This window comes from Cherax quadricarinatus, chromosome 5, assembly GCF_038502225.1.
Source record: "Cherax quadricarinatus isolate ZL_2023a chromosome 5, ASM3850222v1, whole genome shotgun sequence".
Lineage (NCBI taxonomy): Eukaryota > Metazoa > Arthropoda > Malacostraca > Decapoda > Parastacidae > Cherax > Cherax quadricarinatus.
Genome location: NC_091296.1, coordinates 52885628 through 52898314, shown reverse-complemented (window position 1 = coordinate 52898314; position 12687 = coordinate 52885628). Strand labels below are relative to the sequence as shown.

The following is a 12687-nucleotide window of genomic DNA, read 5'->3' as shown; positions in this document are numbered from 1 at the left end:
TGTAGAACTATATAAAAAAGACGAGGTAATCAGTCAAGACGAGATATATAGTTCTGCAGTCTTGCAGGGATTACCTCGTCTTTTGTATATAGTTCTACAGTCTTCCCATTATAGCCCTACATTTGTATTGATAAAGCCACTGGATGGCGAAATATCTACAAATAAAGATACCCAGATGTTACACATGTGTCTAATTCACTGATATCTCTTGTACATCTGTGTTAAGTTTCCTACATGAATTCATTATGGCACGCCTAGTTACCCTGATGAACGTCAGACAGCTGGTGTGATATTCCGTTAAGTGTTTGTCAGTAGGATGGTGTTGCTGATCATAGGGAAGCAGACACACTCAACGAATATAAGGAATTCACCGTTAAAAAAAAGTTTGGAAATAGTTCACTGCAACAACTGATTTACAGTGGAAAACCCCAAAAAAAATATTTTTTTAAGTTTTCTTCCGTAAGAGATTCACTTTTTAATTTCAGCAGCATTACTTTCTTAAATGTTTAAGCACTCAGAGCGTCTTCATACTGTAAATAATACGTTTCAGCAGCTATAAATCTTCAACTGCTTTCACTGGAACAGTGTATACTGCTTATCATCTCCAGTACTTCCGTCGTGAGGACAGTGACACTATATATACTGACTACTTCCTTGTCATCTCCAGTACTTCCGTCGAGAAGAGACCAACTTCATCAGCCAGAACGAGATCGACAACATGACGCTGATTATGCCTTCAGCATCGAGCCGTAACCGCGTTACTACAGCTCCTGACGCCGCAGGAGGCGGCAAAGTTAAGGTATGGGGCACCACCCAGCACTTACTGTTTCTTCAGTACATGACCTTCATCGTTAAGTCTGAGTAGCCTAATCCTCCTCCTCTTTCTAGTCAGGATAACCTCTCTAACAGTCACTTCTTAAAATTAGACACACATTGATAACCACATTTCGCTCTGTGCAGAGCTTAGTGTAATCATAGAGCATGACTTAATAAAGCTCTACAGAGAGCGGAACGTTCTCCCATTGAAAGTTACTGTCGGTAGTACGATAATTAAGATGAATTTACTCTGCGTAAGTTCTTTATTATAAGCATATCATCTTACCTCATGCAGCACTTAGATTCCTAGTTAAAAAATGTTCCTCGGGGTTATTTGTAAGATTAACTTTGTTCAAGAATTTAACTATGGAAGATTAGTTGTGAATTTTACAATTGTAATCAGAGATGACTAGGCTTCTTCTAGCAGATAAAATCGCTGCATAAGACGACAGAGCTGCTGTTGATGCGGCTTCCAGAATTTACCGACCTCTCACATCTATCTTAACCTTCTCCTCACATCTTCCTTGACCCCTTTCCCCCCTCACACCTTCCTTGATCCCTTCCTCCCTCACACCTTCCTTGACCCATCACATCCCAGTCAGACCAGACACCCCAGTAACACCACAGACACACCTCAATCACACAGACACACACCCCAATCAGGCCACAGACACACCCCAGTCAGACCACAGACACACCCCAGTCAGACCACAGACACACCCCAGTCAGACCACAGACACACCCGTCAGACCAAAGACATAACCCAGCCAGTCCTGGTATAATCCTTTAACTTAACAGTAATATACACCCTTCTCCCAGGCATCACCGTGGTGGCAGCAAGTATTGTTGAAGGTATGATGTTATGTTCGTAATATATGTAAAACTTGTTGCGTTGGCAGTTTATATAAAGTATTGTGGTGGGTAATTTATATGAACCATTTTAACATGCTGAAAGAGGGTCACACTCATATCTATGCCACCTTCAGACGTCATTACTATGCAACTAAACGAAGAATTTGGACTCTTGCAAGATCATTGTCTGCAACCACCATCTCTTTTATTATTGTTATTATTATTATGCAGAAAATTCGGAGTGTGGAAATTAGGAAAAGGTGTGGAGTTAATAAAAGTATTAGTCAGAGGGCAGAAGAGGGGTTGTTGAGGTGGTTTGGTCATTTAGAGAGAATGGATCAAAGTAGAATGACATGGAAAGCATATAAATCTATAGGGGAAGGAAGGCGAGGTTGGGGTCGTCCTCGAAAGGGTTGGAGAGATGGGGTAAAGGACGTTTTGTGGGCAAGGGGCTTGGACTTCCAGCAAGCGTGCGTGAGCGTGTTAGATAGGAGTGAATGGAGACGAATGGTACTTGGGACCTGACGATCTGTTGGAGTGTGAGCAGGGTAATATTTAGTGAAGGGATTCAGGGAAACCGGTTATTTTCATATAGTCGGACTTGAGTCCTGGAAATGGGAAGTACAATGCCTGCACTTTAAAGGAGGGGGTTGGGATATTGGGAGTTTGGAGGGATATGTTGTGTATCTTTATACGTATATGCTTGTAAACTGTTGTATTCTGAGCACCTCTGCAAAAACAGTGATTATGTGTGAGTGTGGTGAAAGTGTTGAATGATGATGAAAGCATTTTCTTTTTGGGGATTTTCTTTCTTTTTTGGGTCACCCTGCCTCGGTGGGAGACGGCCAACTTGTTGAAAAAAAAATATTATTATTATTATTATTAGTAGTAGTAGTAGTACTGTAAATCCTCGTAAGGTTTACTTGTACACCTGCGTACAAACATGAACACCTTCATACGTACAAAGCTCATAACTTATTAATCATACGTTTCATGCACTTGTCAGATTTCTTTAATTTGTAACCACATTTATGTTGATGCTGTTAAAGCAAAAATGTTTTGCTAGTAATAAAAAAAACAATTGAGCTAGGAGAAACTGCTTGCTGGATCCCGCTCATACAAACATTCTCTTGTCTTATCGTTGAAAGCAAAGTGGACCTCAGGTGATGGCAGTATGTATATAACCTCCTCTTTGTATATTTGCTCAACACTTTCAGTGTCCCCATTTTTAGCATATATTTGTCCCCTTTTTCTACATATATTTGTCCCCTTTTTCTACATATATTTGTCCCCTTTTCTACATGTATTTATAAAGCTACAACTGGTTCACACTTGTCTAGAGTTTTTTTTTTCGAAAATGCTCCTCTTCATATACCTAAACGGAGATACACTCAGTGGCCACTGTATTAGGTACACCTGTACACCTGCGCGTTAATGTAAATATATAATGAACCATTCACATAGCAGTACCTCACTGCCTAAGAGCACGCAGACGTGATCAAGAGGTTCAGTTGTTTTTCAGACTGAGTATCAGAATGGGGAAGAAATGTGATCTCAGTGACTTGACCGTTGAGTAATTGTTGGTGCCAGACAGACTGGGTGTTTTGAGTATCTCAAACTGCTGATCTCCTGGGATTTTTACGTAGAGTTTACAGAGAATAGTGTGAAAAATACAAAACATCCAGTGAGCGGCAGTTTTGTAGGCCTTCTTAATGAGAGAGTTCAGAGGGGAATGGCCAGACTGGTTTAAGCTGACAAGAGGGCGACAGTAACACAGATAACTACGTATTACAAGAATGGTATACAGAAGAACATCTCTAAACGCACAGCACATCAAACCTTGAAGTGGATGGGATACAGCAGAAGAAGACCACACCGGGTCCCACTTCTGTCAGCTAAGAACGGTAAAATGAGCCCACAGTGGGCACAGGCTTAACAAAATTTGACAGTTGAAGATTGGAAAAATATCACCTAGTTTGACGAATTTCTGTTACGACATGCAGATGGTAGGGTCAGAATTTGACGTAAACATGAATCTATGGACACATCCTGCCTTGTGTCAGCGGTTCAGGGTGACATGAGTATTGTTGCTGGCCATGTGCATCTCTTTATGGCCACAATCTACCCACCTTCCAGTAGCTACGTCCAGCAGGATAAGGTACTATATCACAGAGCACATGTCATCTCAGGCTGGTTCCACGAACATAACAATGAGTTGAGTGTGCTCCAGTGGTCTTAACAGTCATCGGATCTCAATCCATTAGAGCACCTCTGGGATGTGGTGGAACGGGAGATTCACAGCATGAATGTGCAACCGACAAATCTACAGCACCTACGTGATGTTATCGTGTCACAGTGGACCAGGATCTCAAAGGAATGTTTCCAGCACTTTGCTGAATCCAGGCCATGAAGAATTCAGGCTGTTCAGGGGAGAAAGAGGGGCCTACCCAGTACTAGAAGCGTGTGCCTGATAAAATGGCCACTGAGTGTATTTTCTTTGTGAATAAAAGCAAAATGAAAATATATCCACCTTTCTGTTGTTTTCAAGTGTTTGTTTTAAAGGTGTAAACAACATAAATACAATTTTGCAAATATTAGCCAGGCAAAGTTAATGTTAATTAAGTGCATGTAGTCTGTGATTGTTAATGTACACGTTGCTGATTGTTAGTGTACAGTTGCTGATTGTTAGTGTACAGTTGCTGATTGTTAGTGTACATTTGCTGATTGTTAGCGTACAGTTGCTGATTGTTAGTGTACAGCTGCTGATTGTTAGTGTACAGTTGCTGATTGTTAGTGTACAGCTGCTGATTGTTAGCGTACAGTTGCTGATTGTTAGTGTACAGCTGCTGATTGTTAGTGTACAGTTGCTGATTGTTAGTGTACAGTTGCTGATTGTTAGCATACAGCTGCTGAATGTTAGTGTACAGTTGCTGATTGTAGTGTGCAGTTGCTGATTGTTAATGTACAGCTACTGATTGTTAGCATACAGCTGCTAAATGTTAGTGTACAGTTGATGATTGTTAGTGTACAGTTGCTGATTGTTAATGTACAGCTACTGATTGTTAGTGTACAGCTGCTGATTGTTAGTGTACAGTTGCTGATTGTAGTGCACAGTTGCTGATTGTTAATGTACAGCTACTGATTGTTAGTGTACAGCTGCTGATTGTTAGTGTACAGTTGATGATTGTTAGTGTACAGTTGCTGATTGTTAGTGTACAGTTGATGATTGTTAGTGTACAGCTGCTGATTGTTAGTGTACAGTTGCTGTTTTAGTATACAGTAGTTGGTGATTGTTAGTGTACAGTAGTTGCTGATTGTTAGTGTACATTAGTTGGTGGTTGTTAGTGTACAGTAGTTGCTGGTTGTTAGTGTACAGTAGTTGCTGGTTGTTAGTGTACAGTAGTTGCTGGTTGTTAGTGTACTGGTTGTTAATGTACATTAGTTGCTGGTTGTTAGTGTACAGTAGTTGCTGGTTGTTAGTGTACAGTAGTTGCTGGTTGTTAGTGTACAGTAGTTGCTGGTTGTTAGTGTACAGTAGTTGCTGGTTGTTAGTGTACAGTAGTTGCTGGTTGTTAATGTACAGTAGTTGCTGGTTGTTAATGTACAGTAGTTGCTGGTTGTTAGTGTACAGTAGTTGCTGGTTGTTAATGTACAGTAGTTGCTGGTTGTTAGTGTACAGTAGTTGCTGGTTGTTAGTGTACAGTAGTTGCTGGTTGTTAGTGTACAGTAGTTGCTGGTTGTTAGTGTACAGTAGTTGCTGGTTGTCTGTGTACAGTAGTTGCTGGTTGTTAATGTACAGTAGTTGCTGGTTGTGTACAGTGGCTCTTATTTGTGTATATTAGTTGCTAACTGTGTACAGTATTTGCTGATTGTGTGCAGTAGCTGCCGAGTGCTACTGATATTAAGACGGTCAGCAGGTCTTGTCATCAACAGTTTGACTGTCAGCAGGTCTTGTCATCAACAGTGTGACTGTCAGTAGGTCTTGTCATCAACAGTGTGACTGTCAGTAGGTCTTGTCATCAACAGTGTGACTGTCAGTAGGTCTTGTCATCAACAGTTTGACTGTCAGTAGGTCTTGTCATCAACAGTGTGACTGTCAGCAGGTCTTGTCATCAACAGTGTGACTGTCAGCAGGTCTTGTCATCAACAGTGTGACTGTCAGTAGGTCTTGTCATCAACAGTTTGACTGTCAGCAGGTCTTGTCATCAACAGTGTGACTGTCAGCAGGTCTCGTCATCAACAGTGGGACTGTTAGCAGGTCTCGTCATCAACAGTGGGACTGTCAGCAGGTCTTGTCATCAACAGTTTGACTGTCAGCAGGTCTTGTCATCAACAGTGTGACTGTCATCAGGTCTTGTCATCAACAATGTAACTGTCAGCAGGTCTTGTCATCAACAGTGTGACTGTCATCAGGTCTTGTCATCAACAATGTAACTGTCAGCAGGTCTTGTCATCAACAGTGTGACTGTCAGCAGGTTTTGTCATCAATACTATGACTGTCAGCAGGTCTTGTCATCAACAGTGTGACTGTCAGCAGGTCTTGTCATCAACAGGGTGATTGTCAGCAGGTCTTGTCATCAAAAGTGTGACTGTCAGCACGTCTTGTCATCAACAGTGTGATTGTCAGCAGGTCTTGTCATCAACAGTTTGACTGTCAGCAGGTCTTGTCATCAACAGTGTGACTGTCATCAGGTCTTGTCATCAACAGTGACTGTCAGCAGGTCTTGTCATCAACAGTGTGACTGTCAGCAGGTCTTGTCATCAATACTGTGACTGTCAGCAGGTCTTGTCATCAACAGTGTGACTGTCAGCAGATCTTGTCATCAACAGTGTAACTGTCAGCAGGTCTTGTCATCAAAAGTGTGACTGTCAGCACGTCTTGTCATCAACAATGTGATTGTCAGTAGGTCTTGTCATCAACGGTGTGACTGTCAGCAGGTCTTGTCATCAAAAGTGTGACTGTCAGCACGTCTTGTCATCAACAGTGTGATTGTCAGTATGTCTTGTCATCAGCAGTGTCACTGTCAGCAGGTCTTGTCATCAACAGTGTGACTGTCAGTAGGTCTTGTCATCAACAGTGTGAATGTCAGTAGATCTTGTTATCAGCAGTGTGACTGTCAGCAGGTCTTGTCATCAGCAGTGTGACTGTCAGTAGTTCTTGTCATCAACAGTATGACTGTCAGCAGGTCTTGTCATCAACAGTGTGACTGTCAGTAGGTCTTGTCATCAACAGTGTGACTGTCAGTAGGTTTTGTCATCAACATTGTGACTGTCACCAGGTCTTGTCATAAACAGTGTGACTGTCAGCAGGTCTTGTCATCAGCAGTGTGACTGTCAGCAGGTCTTGTCATCAGCAGTGTGACTGTCAGCAGGTCTTGTCATCAACAGTGTGACTGTCAGTAGGTCTTTTCATCAACAGTGTGACTGTCAGCAGGTCTTGTCATCAGCAATGTGACTGTCAGTAGTTCTTGTCATCAACAGTGTGGCTGTCAGCAGGTCTTGTCATCAACAGTGTGACTTTCAGTAGTTCTTGTCATCAGCAGTGTGACTGTCAGTAGGTCTTGTCATCAACATTGTGACTGTCAGCAGGTCGTGTCATCAACAGTGTGACTGTCAGTAGGTCTTGTCATCAGCAGTGTGACTGTTAGTAGGTCTTGTCATCAGCAGTGTGACTGTCAGTGGGTCTTGTCATCAACAGTGGGACTGTCAGTAGGTCTTGTCATCAACAGTATGACTGTCAGCAGGTCTTGTCATCAACAGTATGACTGTCAGTAGGTCTTGTCATCAACAGTATGACTGTCAGCAGGTCTTGTCATCAACAGTGTGACTGTCAGTAAGTCTTGTCATCAGCCGTGTGACTGTCAGTGTGTCTTGTCATCAACAGTGTGACTTTGTTGCTGTTAGCAAAGTTGAAACTGCGAGTCACCTGATGCGTTTTCTGTCTGTGTGGACGATGACTCTTCTCAGTAGAGCTAAGTACCTGGTATAGGTGATCTCAGCAGTGCTAGTGGACACCTCACTGGATGACGAGTGATGCCAGCAGCACTGAGTGCCTTTTCTGTGTGGTCTTAGCAGTGCCCTGGGCACCTTATTATATGTGTGATCTCAGCAGTGTTGAGTACCTAAGTGTGTGTATGATTTCAGCCACTTGTCGAATATCGTTCGTACTGAGGCCACCGCCTGTGATTCATTAGTTTGTTTACTCTGTTCGATGTAAGCACTGTTTGAATTTTTTCCTGCATCCATATATAAAAATTTTACCTACACAGTTATGCTGAAGAAGCTGTGGATGTATATTTTGCAAAACATAATGTTGTTACGTTCACCCTGGAAATGTTTCTATACGAGCGTATATTGCAATCAAGTGTTGTCTGTGCCTGAAGTCACCTACCAGAGGGATGGTGCCAACACTGTCTCTGCTGCTAAGCATTTGCTTAAGTTTATGTTCTACTGTGGTTTTATTTTATTGATTTTTAAGCATTCTTGTTTTGCCTAGTTGTTGCTTGAGACTCACGGGTCTTGTTATGCATGCATCACGCTGGCTTGTCCTTGTCTCTTAAGTCTGCCGATGGCTATAAAAAGAGTGGAGCGAGCACATATCCCTGCTGTGAAAAGCGAGGCTCGCTGTCTCAACACATTTGTATTCAAATATATACCATTCTAGTAAGAAAAATGCTTCACAAAATCAAGATATAATTATTTATGTGGAAATATCCATTCTACCTGCTACATAACTCAGAATTTAACATTCATGTACTCAAAGTGGAGCACACATAATTATCTCATGGAAACACATTGTGTCATAACACTCCTTAATGATAAAAGGGCGAGTCAGCCAGGAGCTTTGACTCGACCTCTTAACTACATATGGGTGAGTACAGGACTGTACCAGACCTAACGAGTACAATCTCAGAGGAACGAAGGGACGCAAACAGAAATATATGCAAAACCTGATGAATATATTTTAATTTTCTGCTGCTATTGTTGATGTTTTGTTTCTAATCAAACATTTTTTTACTCTGGTTGGGGGTTCTCAGGGAATGTATGAAGAAAACTAAATGTTGCAAGGATGCTGAACGTATTTTCACGATACATAATGATAGTACCAGAGAGAAGTGAATAGAAAAAAAAGGAAATCATGGGGAATTATCAAGGCAGACAATACATAAAGCGAAGGGCTAAGGCAACAACCCTCCGGAGGGAAAAATAATCCCTTAGGGAAATAATCCGTGTGGATGGTATAAAAGAATAAGTAAAAGTATCTTGAGTGTAGACGGGTTACCCTGTTGTAGACTGGGGAGACCCTTCATATTGTAGACTGGGGATACCCTATTGTAGACTGGGGGGTAGAGTGGGGATACCATATTTACACTAGATATGTTTGGAGAATGCAGAATGTGCTAGATGTCTGGAGAGTGACATAACCAGTGCCTTTTTAGAAAGGCAAAGGTGTTACATTTTTTAGAAAAGCCAATATAATTATTTTATAGAGAGACAAAGTTACTTTTTAGAAAGGCAAAAAACAAAAAAACTTTTAAGCAAAGCAAATGTGGTATCATGTTTTAGATAAGCAAAGATAAGTATCTTTACAAAAGGGCAAAGTCAGTACCTTTCTTAAGAAAGGCAGAAGTTCCATTATTTCAGAAAGGCATACGTAGTACCTTTCTGGAAAGGCAAAGATAGTAAGAAGAAATGCGAAAGTCATGAACAAGGTAGATTATTGGGAGAAAATGAACATATTAAGAAACAGGGGAACTTACGCGTCCCTTAAGGCTTCCTCTGCACCAAGCAACTGTCATCCACGCTTGTAGGCAATACTTGCAATATGACAAAATAAAAGATGATCGGAAAGAAGTGGACAAAATATAATTCATCTCAGAACAAATTATCGACTGTTGTACACGACGGATGTTGTAGTTAGGTGAGAAGTGTGGGTTTTCTAATGTTAAAAAATAATGAAAGACCAGAAAGAAATGAACTGAGACATTTTGATCATCTAGGATTTACCTAGCCTGTCCACCGGCAGCCACACTCCCCTTCTTAGGTTCGCATGACAACACTCTTTCTGTTTAATGAATGCATTAAAATTCCATTTTCCATACCTTTCAACACTTCTAGGAGTTCCTACAGAATATATCCCCTGTTCGTTAAAATCCGCATCAGTGTTTTGAAATTAAAATTCCCTAATTATACACTAAGTTCCAGCCTGTGATTCATGTTTCTCAATACTGTTTACAGAAGAAGAAGAAGCGAACAGGCGGCAAGAAGGCGAGCAAAGAGAAGGAGCTCGCATCATCCCTCATGGTTGCCTGTCTCAAGCGGCTGCTGCCCGTCGGCCTCAACCTATTCGCTGGCAGGCAACAAGAACTAGTGCAGCACTGCAAAGAAAAATTCCTCGCGGTCAGTATAGAGAGTTTGTTGTTCAGGTTGGACACTTTACATGTTATAATATTAATACCTTAGGTCTTAATTTTATGTTCATTTAGTAGTCCTGCTAAAATGCCTCTAGCAAATGCAGAAGACTCGCTGATAACGGGTTGTGACCAGGTTGTAATTGGGTGAGATCACTTAAAGAGAAGTGACTGGATTTCTTTCTCATTCTTTACACATGTAAAAGCATCCCAAGCAATCGCCCTCATAGTGAGATTTATCAGACAGAAGCCTCAACCTTCACTGACGTAAACAACTTGGTCGTGGAACCTTTCAGTCCCAACACCATTACCACAGTTCTCGAGTATCATCTGAATGTTCTGCGGTGAATGAAACAGATGACGGATGATATAGATATCTATAATTATTTGTTCATTTATCATTCAGTAAAAAATTGGTCAGTAGTGGAGCCTGTTACAATTGACGGACTGAGAACAAAATTTCGTATTTTCCTTTTAAATTGTATATGTGTAGGGGCAGGCACAGTAACCTCACACCTCTGGTGCTGGCTGTTAGGCTCCACTGTAATTCTTCCTCCTCATAGTACTGTTATTTTCACGAGCGTGAAATTCCACTTTGTCTTCTACTTAATTAAAAAGCGCCTCATCCTTCCCAGGCTAACCTATATCTTGTGCAGACCTTCGTTCGACAGTAAGGGAATGTGGCAAGGATCCCCCCCAAAAAAGAATCCCAGTTAGATCAAGTAATGCACCCAATTTGATTTTGGAATGACAATTATGTATCCATATTCCATAACTTACAGCCCTAGCTTCTTGCCTGTCTTGAGCGTACTGGCAAGGAAGAACCCTCCAAGAGCATGTGAGGAATTTTGGGAATATTTATTATTACAAGTTTATTGAAAGACCCTGGCAAGATAATACTTTCGCAGTATTTTCCCTTGCGTCAGCTTCCCCAGAAATTGTGAAAACAATATCAAAGGCTCGCCTTGACAGCTGTTTTTGTTCGCTGTTTTTTGGTGGCGTCTAATAATGACACAGCTTCCTTCAACTACGGCACTTCCTCGTGCTGGAATTTTACATTGTCCATCCGTAATTTCTCTCTGTGTATTATACATATTAATTCTCAGGTTCTTGGTATTCTTGTATATCTTTCTTTCCCTTATACTCTGCGAATATAAGTGTATATGTGGCAACATATTGGCAAAACATGGCCTATAGCATCTCCTTTTATGTAGATGTGAGGAAAGGAATGCAAGACACATTCCACTACCCATCACAAAAGGGAACTCAACTATGCACACGTAATAGCAGTCAAACACATTCTGATATAGTACCAATTATTCCGTGGAAAGATATAAAGAGGCATCTTGTGGTGCTATTTTCAAGTGTACCCAGTAGACCATCAAGCACAGGGCTTCACCTATCATTCCAGCTCATTTACAGCAGATACGACGACCTCTCTTGTTAGGAAAACTGCATTCTCAAGTTCCTCCTGAATAAGCTGTTGCGAGAGGTTAGTTAGGAGAGTGAAGGATCTCAAGGTGATCACTACTGCTCCAGTGCCTCAGTTAAAAGATGAAATGCTTTCTTCTTCCTGTGTACAAAATCTACCTCTGCCTGGCTGTATGTAGCTCCAATGCGTTACACATTACACTCCCTGATGATGACAATACTGTACTCGAGAGCCCTTGCAAAACTTGCTTTTATATATAAATATATATATATATATATATATATATATATATATATATATATATATATATATATATATATATATATGTCGTGCCGAATATGTAAAACTGGTCAATTAGCAAGAACTCATTTAAAATTAAGTCCTTTCTAAAATTTTCTCTTATACGTTTAAAGATATATTTTTCCATTAATGTTAATGTAAAAATTTATAATTTTGCACCAAAAGAATCTTAGAAAACTTACCTAACCTTATTATAACAAAAACAATTTATTTTACCCTAACCCAACTAAATATATTTTAGATTTATTTACAATAATTTAATACTAAACAAACACAGTGGAATATATTTTTTTCGTTAGGTTCAGAATGATTTTGGCGAAATTATTACATACACAAATTTTCACTCGTCTTATATGGCAAGATGAACGTTGCTATTTAAGCCAAAATCGCAAGTTCTGCCTATTCGGCACGACTTATATATATATATATATATATATATATATATATATATATATATATATATATATATATATATATATATATATATATATATATATATATATATATATATATATAGCTCTTTGATAATGTGAGAAGACAGGAACGAGCTTGAAATTTTGCTATTTTTTTTCACAGTGGTTGTTCTACACACACACACACATGTATATATATATATATATATATGGGAGAGTTTCAATGGAGAGGAATAAATGGGATTAGGTCAGGGGTTTCAAATAGAGTTAGAGCTAAAGAAGGAGTAGCAGTAATGTTGAAGGATAAGCTATGGGAGGAAAAGAGGGACTACAAATGTGTAAATTCAAGGATTATGTGGAGTAAAATAAAGATTGGATGTGAAAAGTGGGTTATAGTAAGTGTGTATGCACCTGGAGTAGAGAGAAGTGTAGAGGAGAGAGAGAGATTCTGGGAAATGTTGAG

At 40.2% G+C, this 12687-nt stretch overlaps 1 protein-coding gene across 13 annotated transcripts in view; it reads left to right on the top strand.

The window, feature by feature from the left end:
- The window catches only part of RyR (Ryanodine receptor), a 388707-nt gene that overhangs the window by 285122 nt on the left and 90898 nt on the right, over positions 1-12687 (top strand). For all 13 annotated transcript variants that reach the window (XM_070101968.1, XM_070101970.1, XM_070101962.1 and 10 more), the window contains 2 exons: positions 668-799; positions 9907-10068. In XM_070101968.1, coding sequence (XP_069958069.1) covers positions 668-799; positions 9907-10068 — 294 coding nt within the window. The remainder of the gene's footprint in view (positions 1-667; positions 800-9906; positions 10069-12687) is intronic.